The 11174-nt window shown below is 43.4% G+C and overlaps 2 protein-coding genes across 2 annotated transcripts; one reads left to right on the top strand and one right to left on the bottom strand.

Annotated features, from left to right (window-relative positions):
- The first annotated feature begins 26 nt into the window (after positions 1–26).
- Positions 27–6147, top strand: slc25a37 (solute carrier family 25 member 37). The gene is made up of 4 exons (XM_029161694.3): positions 27–221; positions 2668–2896; positions 3161–3217; positions 3420–6147. The coding sequence occupies exons 1-4, from the start codon at positions 27–29 to the stop codon at positions 3947–3949; spliced, it is 1011 nt and encodes a 336-aa protein (XP_029017527.1). The 3' UTR covers positions 3950–6147.
- A 1884-nt stretch (positions 6148–8031) lies between these two features.
- nkx3-1 (NK3 homeobox 1) lies at positions 8032–10215 on the bottom strand. Its single transcript, XM_029162772.3, has 2 exons — positions 9846–10215; positions 8032–9731 (listed from the first exon to the last, which is right to left on the bottom strand). Exons 1-2 carry the CDS (start codon positions 10018–10020, stop codon positions 9331–9333), a joined length of 576 nt encoding a protein of 191 aa, XP_029018605.1. The 5' UTR covers positions 10021–10215; the 3' UTR covers positions 8032–9330.
- Positions 10216–11174: the final 959 nt, after the last annotated feature.

Genomic DNA, 11174 nt, shown 5'->3' with positions numbered 1-11174 from the left:
TCTTCCACCGGGAGAGCTCACCACGCATGGAGTTGAACTCGGAGCGTGTGGTGGCAACACTGGACATGTCTCAGACCAAAAACACAGACGCGGAGGCTTTTAATAGTGACGGCGAGTATGAGAGCTTGCCACCTCATGCCTCGGTGACGACCCACATGACAGCGGGAGCCGTGGCTGGCATACTGGAGCACACGGTGATGTACCCCGTGGACTCCGTCAAGGTAATGCTGCTTATCAACACACAGCACTTGTTTTGCCACTACAGCTAATGCCATGCCCGGCTACACAGCGCGGCTAACAGAATGTGTACTGCTAACAAACGGCTAGCTATGATTCCTCCTGCTGCCTGCTGTTAGTTAGCATCTGTTAGCTCATTTGGGCATGATAGTAACGAACTAGTCGAGCAGGTTAGCGCAAGTGAAATCAAATGTGAAACGACTCGCGCTTGACTAAAACGCCCAACGCGGACAGTTTGACGAATGCTCACCAATTTCTCTTTATAACTTTTGCCTTTGCTAACTTAGCAAGTTGACTAAACGCCCAGTGTGACCTTAATTTACAAAGTCACACATACGCGTGTCAAGCGGCTCTTAATTATCGAGCCCAGACTTGTTTTCATTCTGTCCCAGCTCTCACAAACTTCAAGAGTTGTTTCATATAGTAAAAGTAATGTGTCCACAATTAGTAAGAGAATGACTGTATGACAAAGTAAACCTTACCTACATGTAATGATGTCCAGTGTTGCTAATGACTGACAGTTTAATGACTGACACTCACTAATTCAGGTCAAGTCAGACATCACTTGGCACGTTACTACTTAGGTATGTGTTCTCAGCAGTACACCAGCACAATCATCATGTGATAATGAGCATGCAATGACTAAAGCTGCTGGAACGTCTACATTTGTCATTTGTAACCCAATCACTTTGTACAACTCTCATTCAAACCAGTTTGTTTACTAGTGAGAGCCAAATGAATGGATCTTGTGTTAAGCAGTTAAATGAAAGAAATGCCTAATTTTAAGTTATTTAAAATGAGCTTGAGCAGAAAATTGCAAACTGGTTCAGTGAACTTTACCCCTTAAATCCTCCTCTTAAGCCTAACTTCTGTTTTCTAACAATGTTGTGTTGTTTTGATTATTTGGCCCTGTCTTAATAAAAAATCTTGGTGTAGTAATGACAAATTTACATACATCAAGACTGTGTCACAGTCTCAGCTTCTCATAGGTGAACTCTTTAACCTTCATTACACAAATCACTGTTTTCTTTTCCCCTTAAGGTTTCCGTTTTTCATCTTTTTTGCATGTTCACTTTGATGCCGATGTTGTTGGACCAGTAATCAGGAATCAGGAATTGACACATAACCTCTTTTGAAATTTCTGTAGCTCTAAACTGATGAAAGACCTAAAATGGTTCCCGTTTTGTCACATCTTAATCAGCTACAGTATCCATGTTTAAAGAAATAATGATTTGGGTCTCACATTGTGTTTATAATCCAGTTATTAAATGTTTCATTCTCCCAATAAAGCGCAGGACACGGGGAGTAGTCTGTACCGTAACTAGGAGGGGGAACTTATCATGTTACCACATTTGGAATCAGTCTCGTGCAGCAGTGGGTGTGTGTGTTTGCAGATGCTGTCCTGAAGCACTGATAAGCAAACGGTCATAAAAACATAGGACTAAGGGGAATGTAAAAGGTGGTGGTGGGGGGGCGGTTCAGATGAAGTGAACTCTGTTGAGATGTTAATGTGTTACCGTGTTGTTATTTGTTCACAAGGCATGTGCATTGTGAATAACTTTGATCTTGAAAATATGTTTCGTGAATAAAATAAACTAAAACATATATTATATAACCCATCATATATTGACCAATGGACATTTTATAGTGTGACAGTGGTCTGTATGCCTGTTAATGGAGGAAGCAATGTGCAGGTAAAAGGCTCCATCCAAACCCATCTTGCAAAAGAAAACTGTAATGTTGTAATGTCCTTTTTATATTACTTACTGAAGAAGTATATCAAATTAATGAGACATTATTGGTCAATAAAAACTATCTCTAACCAAAGTATTGACCCATCTGTGTGATCTCACATAATTAATGCTAATATTCTCCTCAAGAACCTGATTTGAGACTTCGGGCTTCATTGATAGTTGTGAATATACTAATTTGTCTGACCTAAACAAATCAGAACAATATGTAGTATATAAATTCAGCCACACAAGCATTAACCGTAAGCCATGCTACCAAGGGTTTTGTGCCCAAGTTCCCAAATTTGTATCAAACGGAAATGTAATTGATATATTATTGTCAAGCCAAAGGAAGGAAACCTTTGGGAACATGCTGGGAAAGATAGACTTAGCCTATCTTCTGAACCAGCCCTAGATCTCCTCACTGATTAAAAAAAAAAAAGCATGCTTTGTGCTGTCCAGATAACTTGGCATAGTGGATTAAAACAAAGCGCTGTCACAACTTTCCAAACCAGCCTTGGTGCAGACGCATATAAAAACCCTACTGCTGCCAAGGGCAATTAATGTCAGGACTGGGCACAGCTTTACAGAAATCATTAGATCCATAAAGCATTATTTCATACAGGGTGACCACTCAAGGTCACATTAGTCGCCTATTAACAAATGTACACATATATGTTTTTTTTTTTTCTTTCCCCAGACGAGGATGCAGAGTCTGCAGCCAGACCCAAATGCACAGTACAGGAATGTGTACGAAGCCCTGAAAAGGATCATTCAGACAGAGGGTGTCTTCAGACCCCTGAGAGGCATCAACATCACCATGATGGGAGCAGGGCCTGCCCACGCACTCTATTTCGCCTGCTATGAACGAGTCAAACGCTCACTAAGTGACATCATTCAGAACGGCGGTAACAGCCATGTAGCCAATGGTACGAGTCCCCATGTCTGAAGTCAAATGATTTGCCTTCACACTACGCTAAGCAACACGGCCTGGAGGACTGTAGTTAGCATACATCATATTAATGCTGTGTCCTGTTTGCAATACCAATATAAAGCAGTGCTGGGCTAGGAAGACAAACAACCTAGAAAAACAACTAGTAATTCTCCTCCAAAGGCCCATATTTGAAACAAAGTACTTTGTTTTGAAATTTTTTATAAGCGAAATGACTGTAGATGTGGTTAAACTTTAACAGGTCTGGCAGGTAGTGTGGCCACTGTTCTTCATGATGCAGTCATGAATCCAGCTGAAGGTAAGACAATTACTCTATGTCAAGGAGAGGTGCATATAGTACACACACACACACTAAGACTATTGGTCTATTCTGGACCAAATGATCAATAAAATGACTGTTTTGGCTGTAACTGCTCTGTTGTGTAAACCTCTGTACAACCTAAGAAATCCTTTGTTTGTTCATGTCATATTTGTGTTCTTTGTGTTCTTCCATGGCTCAGTGGTAAAGCAGAGGATGCAAATGTACAACTCCCCGTACCGAGGACTATGGGACTGTGTCCAAACAGTAACGCGCACTGAAGGCATCGGAGCTTTCTACCGCAGCTACAGCACACAGCTGACCATGAACATTCCTTTCCAGGCCGTTCACTTCATCACCTACGAGCTGATGCAGGAACAGCTGAACCCCCAGAGACATTACAACCCCAGCAGCCACATAGTGTCTGGAGCAGCAGCCGGAGCCGTTTCTGCAGCGATCACCACTCCGCTCGATGTTTGTAAAACCTTGCTCAACACACAGGAGAACGTAGCGCTCAACTCCATGAACATCAGCGGCCACTTAACAGGAATGGCTAATGCCTTCAGGACAGTGTACCGGCTCGGTGGTCTGCCAGCCTTTTTTAAAGGGGTCCAAGCTAGGATTATATACCAGATGCCCTCCACCGCCATTGCGTGGTCAGTGTACGAGTTCTTCAAGTACTTCCTGACGAAACAGCAGCTTGAACATGAGGCTGGACCGGGCCCACTGTGAGGGAAAGTGTCCTGAATTTACCCACACCTAGAGTGACGACAGCGACGGTGTGTGAGACCAACTTGTTTTTGAAAAAAAAAAACACTTTGATCATGTCGTGGCAGAGAATCACAGTTCTCACTTTGACTCTAATGACTCAAGACCGAGTCTGGGAATCTTTTTAAATTAGGATGATGTTGTACAACCAGGATATGCAAGAGAGATGCGGATTTCTTTTTTTTTTTTTTTTTTTTTTTTTAAAGAACGTGTAGAAGAGTGCCTTCATATGCATCTTCCTCTTCCACTCCACAGAAAACTGCATCTCGCCAAACCCTTCCCTAACTGTACTGACCATATAATTAACTTGTCTTGAATGATGTTTATAGTTCTGAATATTTGAACTTTTTATTTATTTTATTGGCTTCCTAAAAGTTGTATTTTACGGATGTGGAAGAGACAGCATTGTTTGTTTTATTCCATGGTGTATTTATAAAGAATAACGCCATCACATTCCTGACTTCTACTGCTCGGCAGGCAGGACAGTGGCGTTTCTTTTAAGTGCCTCATAAATATTAAACACTGCTTCACATTTCCATTTTTTTTGCTCACATTTTTATATATGCCAAGTTCACTATCAAGTATCGACCACGGGTTCAATTCTGTTAGAAGATGAAATCTTATAGTTTTGTTTTAATGTCTCAAGCCTGAGCTGACTAAACAGAATACATGTGTGTTTCTTTGGCTTTAAGTGTCAGATATTTTCCCTGTGAGGGACCACAGTCTCACTATCGGAGTGTGTAGGCCTGACGGCCCAGTTTTTTGGTTGTTAAAGCTCATTGCTACAGTGAACCTGAATCACGCACAATAAGCAGCTAGTGTTGTTGATAGTGGCCATGTTACAGCCTTGAGGTTGGGGTCATGCTTTGTTTATGTGTCACTTTGACGTACAGTAAGAATGGAAAGAAAGGTATAGGAACCCTTTGGAAAGACCTGTTTTTCACCATTGATTGGGTGTGAAATGTCACTTAGCCGGGTACATTAAACACTGTCTTTATCTTTGATCTGTGATCAACATCTGACTCACTCCATTCAGGGCTTCTCCAAAAATGAAATTGTTAATATTGGTGTAATTCAAAGTTCATACAAAGACAATGGTCACATGTCTTTACATAAAATACATGTTTAGCAAATTATCAAGCTTATATGCAGCTGCAGGTTCAGGGAGGTTGTTTTTCTCCCTCTTATGTTTGCTAAAATTAAGGTTTCAACTAAAAGTACAAACTTTTAGTTGTCCAAAATGTACCATCATGTGATGTTGGACCCTTTCTGGTGTTACAACAAATCCAGTATCAGCCAGGTCACATCAGCGGGGGAGCTACGCAGGCAGCCCTATTTCTTTTACTTCGCTCTTCCTGTTGTAGTTCCATATTTCCTGTGTGCTCTGCTCTCTTCAGCCTTTTGTCTATTTTTGATTCAATAGTCAAGACATTCCACCAGATATTGATGTAATCGAGTAAACATACAGCTTTATTTGATTAAGTTTTTTTCTCTTATTTTTTTTTTTTGTTATTTTGGTTCAGCGAGTTCAACAGTTTCCAGTGATCTCACAGCCCCATTAGCAGCAAATTCATGTTTGTACGCTAAGGTAATTATTGATATACCAAAGATATGCATTTAACTCGGTGTTGCTTACTAATTCAGATGTTTTTATAGTGTTGTGTATGTGGATTGTTCCACATTTTTCCCATAGTTTCCACTTAGTGAATTCTTTATCTTCCAGTTCACTCTAAGGCTTTTTATTTATGTTTAGAGCTTCTGTATGCTTTTAATTTACTTCAATGCAGATCTGTGAAGAAAAGCAGCTGTGTTAATTAAGCCAGTCATATTAATCGTCTTTTTTTCTTTCTTTTTCTATTTCTTTCTATTTAAATTGCTCTTTTGAAATGTTGATTCATAGACATAACTCATTATCCCTAAAGCACCTTTGTCCAAAAATGTTTTCCTATAGATGCATACATAAAAAAAAACTAAAGAGGGGAGCAGATATTCTCATATTTTATGTGGGGGGTTTTGTAATATAAATATTTATGCTGCTTACGCACAAATGATTGAAATGGGACTGTCCTGTTTAGTGCTCTTAAGTTTATCTGTGCAACTATGAAATGATTGTAATAATGCTGCTACAGGAACACTGGAGCTGAAATAAACATGCAACTGAGTACTGCTCTGCTGCTGTTGTTGTTTCTGAACTAAACCAGTATCACATGCTGATCAGGATTTTTTTTTATGTTTTTAAATTATTTGTTTTATTTTCTGGGCATTTACCTCTATCACTACCTAAATTTTGAAAACTACCTGTAAGAACAGACGTCTTAGGAAGCCACACAAAATCTGCATCGTTTAGGAGTTGCTCTGCTCCACTAGAGGGCAGTATAGTATAATTTAAAGTTGTCACAGCAGCAACCAAACTCTAGTAGAGGTTTAGCAGAATTTTAGAGTTTATTCATCCAATACTAATTATTCAGAGATAAAAGTTTGTTTGATAATAAATAATCAATAACATATTTTCATAAACATTCTGAAAGTTGATTCCTGAAATAGATTCTGTCTGACGAATGTGGGAGGCTCGTTTTATTTCACCTAAATGAGCCCATTGGGTGGACAGTCATAGAATGCCTTTATTAGTCCCACAGCAGGGAAATTCAACACCAAATTCAACACCCAATCATAGTGGCTCATTAACATGGTCTATATACTCACTGGGGATGGATGAAGGGACAGCCTTGATCGTGTTTCTGGTCCTGAGCAGGTTCATCCTCCCACCAGTACCTGTTTAGTTAATGGGAGTCAAAGAGCAGGCTCTAGACTTCATGCTTTTTCTGTTCAAGCTCTAAAACAGGAACAGCTTACTGTACCTCTGGATATGGGCAGTGCCTAACCTAACAACTTTTAAATCACTGCTAAAAACCCACTTGTTCTTTTTGGCTTAAATATGTATTTATTCATTTTTATTACTTTTTAAATTCTTTACATGTAAAGTACTGATTTGATTTGATTTGATTTGATGTTAGATCTCCCTGTAAGTCGCCACTGCACAGGAGGGCTGGCCTCCATCTGCTCCACCACTTATCTATATTCTACTGTACATCACCATTATAAACACATTTCAAACAGCATGTCTTACGACACGTACACCCGTGTGAGTAGTCTGGTAATCTGAAGGTCACACTGAACACTTGCCTCGGCTCATGTCCTGTCCTCGACGTCCTTCTAATCGCTCGCATCTGCAGAAAGATGTTCCACCATCTTACATCCTCCCTCCGATAGGAAGCCTAGAAAATGACTCTTTGCTCCTTTGTCTTTTTCCCCAAACACACACGCGCTCTGTTTCCAGCCGCACAATCAGCACCAACCATCAGATCTTTAAGATGGGAGAAGAAAGGCCGTCGTTCTCCTGCGCCTGTAACATGGGGGATACAGTTACACTATCCAAGGAAGTTTATGCGTGTTCCTGTGTGAGATCAGGGCTGCCTTAAACCTCCTTATCGACACCAGCCAATTTGTCAGACAGTCACGGCGCATTGGAGCGCTGACAAAGGCTGTGTTTGTGGTCGTGGTTTGCTTTCGTCCTCATCTGCTGAGAAGATCTGCTTGTTTTCCAAAGCACCACTGGCCACCTTGAAAAGATGGCGGCTCCACGACCACAATGTTTACAAAGGCCGTAAACTACAGAGGCGTAGACTCACCCTAGTACAACCCGCGTAGATACGCCAGTAACTTTATAACATTTGCTGATTTTCTGCATTTCCTTGTTGAATCCAGTTGATCCAGGCGCAGAAGCAGACAGGCGGTCAAAGAAAAAAGGGTCAAAAAGGCCTCGTACTCACGTCTTCTGTGTCGGTGGAAATTCAGGTATCACAACGACAAGTGCAGCGATAGTCGTCTAACCTCCAGCTTCATCCATCAACAAGCTGCTTATCTGATGCGCGCTCATGCAGCCTGAGAGACACTGAGAGACACTGTCAGATTTCCACGGCCGTCAAAACAGACGTTATCTGCCCTCTTCATGTCTAATTACCTGTTTACTCCAAGAGCCTCGAGTGAAAGGAGCAGGGCGCGATTTGACGTCTGCTGCTGTCACAGCGTCTTAATATGAGGCTTCGTGCTTGTTTGAATAGGAGGCGGTTGGTTTCACGCAGTCAAATGGTTTAACTCTGTCTTTATCAGGTCCATCACACTTCGCTTGTGCCCTTCCTAACAACCTGAAGGCTGCCTGGCCTCTTATCACTAGAGTGAAGCAGTGTCTCTATTCTGGCATGCGTTTTTACAGTATGGATGCGGTTCAGTGTTAGTTTATGCAACAGACAGATGACTTGTGGAATTTCTGGAAGCTTTTTAATTTTCCATTTGTGACATGAGGGAAACGTCTTTGTCATGATTGAAATGATTGTAATCGCTGGTGTGTTGTTATTTGTGGTGTATTATCTTCACATTGTGGGTTTTGGAAAGAGTCAAATTTAATGTACTGCACCCTTCAATACCTCTAATGTGATTTGGGCGCTGATACACTCAAGGCTGCACCTTGTGATGAAAGAGGCATCGACATCACGCTGAGGAGGAAGCTGAGTCCTTAGCTTTGTAACCTGTTGTTTCCTCCAATAGCTGCTGATCCTGTTATCAACCTCTCTGCTCACGTGTCACGTCAACAAACAGGCCGTGATCGATTACAATCGTGGTCCGACGAGTCACTTCTTAACACAGTGACGTGCAAAACCAGCACCTTGTGATTGAGGTGTGATCTTTGAGTCAATGAAACTATGCTGTCTTTCATTCAGCCAGAAGCCTGTGTTGGTCCTGTGAGGGACCGTTGACCTGTTCTGGCCTCTCGCCTGATGACAGCCGGGTCGTCTGCAGTGCCTTCTTCAACGCTGCAGATACTGGATGGATGCACTTTAAACGCAGCCGTAACGTTTTCAATGTTCTTATAGACCTTCTGTAGCTTTGATCCAAATCTCCCTTCACACTTGCAGTTGATAGCAAGTTGCCATTCAAACACTCAAACTGTCAGTCATTGTGCATACAGTATCCACCACAAAGCTACAATAAATAAAAGTAATAAATACACACATTCTTCAAAAAAGTAGAAACTGAGTTTATGATTCGTTATGTTTTGCTCTGATTTGTCTTACATAATATATCACAAAAAGTGATGACAGACACGCTCACCTTTAGTTTGAGCTGAAAAAACGTGTTCCCCAAAAGCTTTGGGACCCTTTTACTTAAATACTGCACTGAAATCAAACCGTGGGCCAAATAATAATGAGGAATCAAAATACAGAACGCGAGAGGCACTAAAAATGGCTTCGTGAATACAAGTCATAGTTTACTGCATAATGTCCCATTCACCAGAGTGCTGCTCCCCATGGGGCGCTGTAGTCCCACAGGTAGGGTCTGTACTGGTGCGCTCTGCAGAAGGAGGTGATCAGTGAACTCCGGACCACGTCGCCTCTCAGTCCGTCCATATTGCACAGGTCCTTGCAGAACCCGGGCGTCTGCTGCTTTCGCTTGGTCTTGTAGCGCCGATTCTGAAACCAGATTTTGACCTGGGTCTCCGTCAGTCGGAGGGCGGTGGCCAGGTGAGCTCTCTCCGGGGCGGACAGGTATTTCTGGTGGTTGAATTTCTTCTCCAGCTCGAGCACCTGCAGGTGTGTGAACGCGGCTCTGGAGCGCTTCTGTTTGCCGGCGGAGGGGGAGGAGAAGCCGCCGGGCTCTGAGGTGCCGGGACAGGACGCGTCCAAAGACTCTGAGAAGGACATGTCAATACGACAACACACTGTCAGAATCAGAGCAAAAACACAGATTGAAGCCATCTTTGGCTGCGTTATTTCGCTGCCCGTCCAGGCCTGGAGGAGCTCACCTGTCTCCACTCCAAAGGCCGTGCCCTCGGGGCCAAGCTGCTCTGACAGCGCCTCAGATCCCTCCGTCCACGGTGAACGCCTCTCCGTCTTCTGCGAGCAGCATTTCGCGCCGTCCTTCAGAGAGAGAATGTCCTCTATGAGGAAAGAGGCCCTGGGTTTGGCCGCGTCGGCCATTCCTGTCCTAATCCACGGGGCGGAGGCGTCTCAGTGCCACGGGGCTGCAGCGATGGGACGTGCTTCCAGCCGCCCGTCTCCCCACGCGCTCCACCGGGGCTGGATTTATAGAGGAGCGGGGGCGGGTTCATCCAGACGGACGGGTGAGGGTGGAAGGCCACATATCTGACTGTGCTATCAGTTCAGCCGGTCTGAGGGGACTTTCACTTTCTGCTCAGTGTTGCAACTCTTATCCAATCTGAAAGTAAAAATGAGCAAAATTTAGAATGTTTGCACCATTTGAGGTTCGAAACAAGGATCATTTAACATAAACGATCATCATATAAATGTTGGGTGAAATCACACCCTGGCAACAGGAAGTGGTTAGAGTAATTATTACAGTAAATATAAAATACTACTAGTCATAATGTTTAAGGTTCAGCTGTGTGTAATGGTCCAGCGGGGGGGGGTGCAGACTGGGTGGTCAGTCCTCCTGGAGCACTAATGGGTTTGACACATTCAGGCCGGCTCCTGGTCGGACGCCGTCATCGTCCGGCGGCTGTGTGTTTGTTGTTCTCTGGGCCTGAGCCGCGACCTTTTCTCCAGCGCCTGAGACGCATCCCTGCGCCGTCTGCGTTCCTCTGGGGCTTTGCGCTTCCACGGACGCAGTGACGATTAACGCGGCCCTCCCCGTGCCCCCCTGAAACCCCCCCCCCCCCTCGCTACCACACCGAAACGAAACACTTGGAACGCACACGTATGTGTAGATTCACACGTCTGAGATGCGTGTGCTTTAAATTTGCAGACATTCCTCTCAAACCTTAGTGGCTGTGCTGTCAACACCGCATTAAGATCATCAGTGTGATATGCTTCACCTTGAAACCTTTATCTCCAACCGTCTGCAGAGCTATGTTGAACCGTAAAGCTTCTGAGTCCGTCTAGACACAGGTTTGACTCACACATGGGTGTCAACACATTAAGCTCGCATGCAACTAAAACGCTTTGGGTCGTCATCTGCCTCAGACGCCTTCTCCATCCCTGTGCTACTCAGACATGATGCAGCAGGACCTTTGACCCTGCAGCCTGGAAACACATCTGTCTTCCACGGCATTTACAACCTGGCGACACTGTTTACTTTGAGAGCGATGTACAATTAATCGAATGCTGTTTCCCTG

This window comes from Betta splendens, chromosome 9 (assembly GCF_900634795.4).
Source record: "Betta splendens chromosome 9, fBetSpl5.4, whole genome shotgun sequence".
Lineage (NCBI taxonomy): Eukaryota > Metazoa > Chordata > Actinopteri > Anabantiformes > Osphronemidae > Betta > Betta splendens.
The sequence above is the reverse complement of the archived record's forward strand: the minus strand, read 5'-3'. Positions and strand labels throughout refer to the sequence as shown.

Bases quoted from the DNA above. Each gene is read 5' to 3' on its own strand.
- slc25a37 (XM_029161694.3), top strand. From the start codon at position 27: ATGGAGTTGAACTCGGAGCGTGTGGTGGCAACACTGGACATGTCTCAG. The intron at 222-2,667 runs GTAATGCTGCTT...TTCTTTCCCCAG, and splicing joins ACCCCGTGGACTCCGTCAAG to ACGAGGATGCAGAGTCTGCA. The intron at 2,897-3,160 runs GTACGAGTCCCC...AAACTTTAACAG, and splicing joins TAACAGCCATGTAGCCAATG to GTCTGGCAGGTAGTGTGGCC.
- nkx3-1 (XM_029162772.3), bottom strand. From the start codon at position 10,020: ATGGCCGACGCGGCCAAACCCAGGGCCTCTTTCCTCATAGAGGACATT. The intron at 9,732-9,845 runs GTGAGCTCCTCC...TGTCCTTCTCAG, and splicing joins GGCCTTTGGAGTGGAGACAG to AGTCTTTGGACGCGTCCTGT.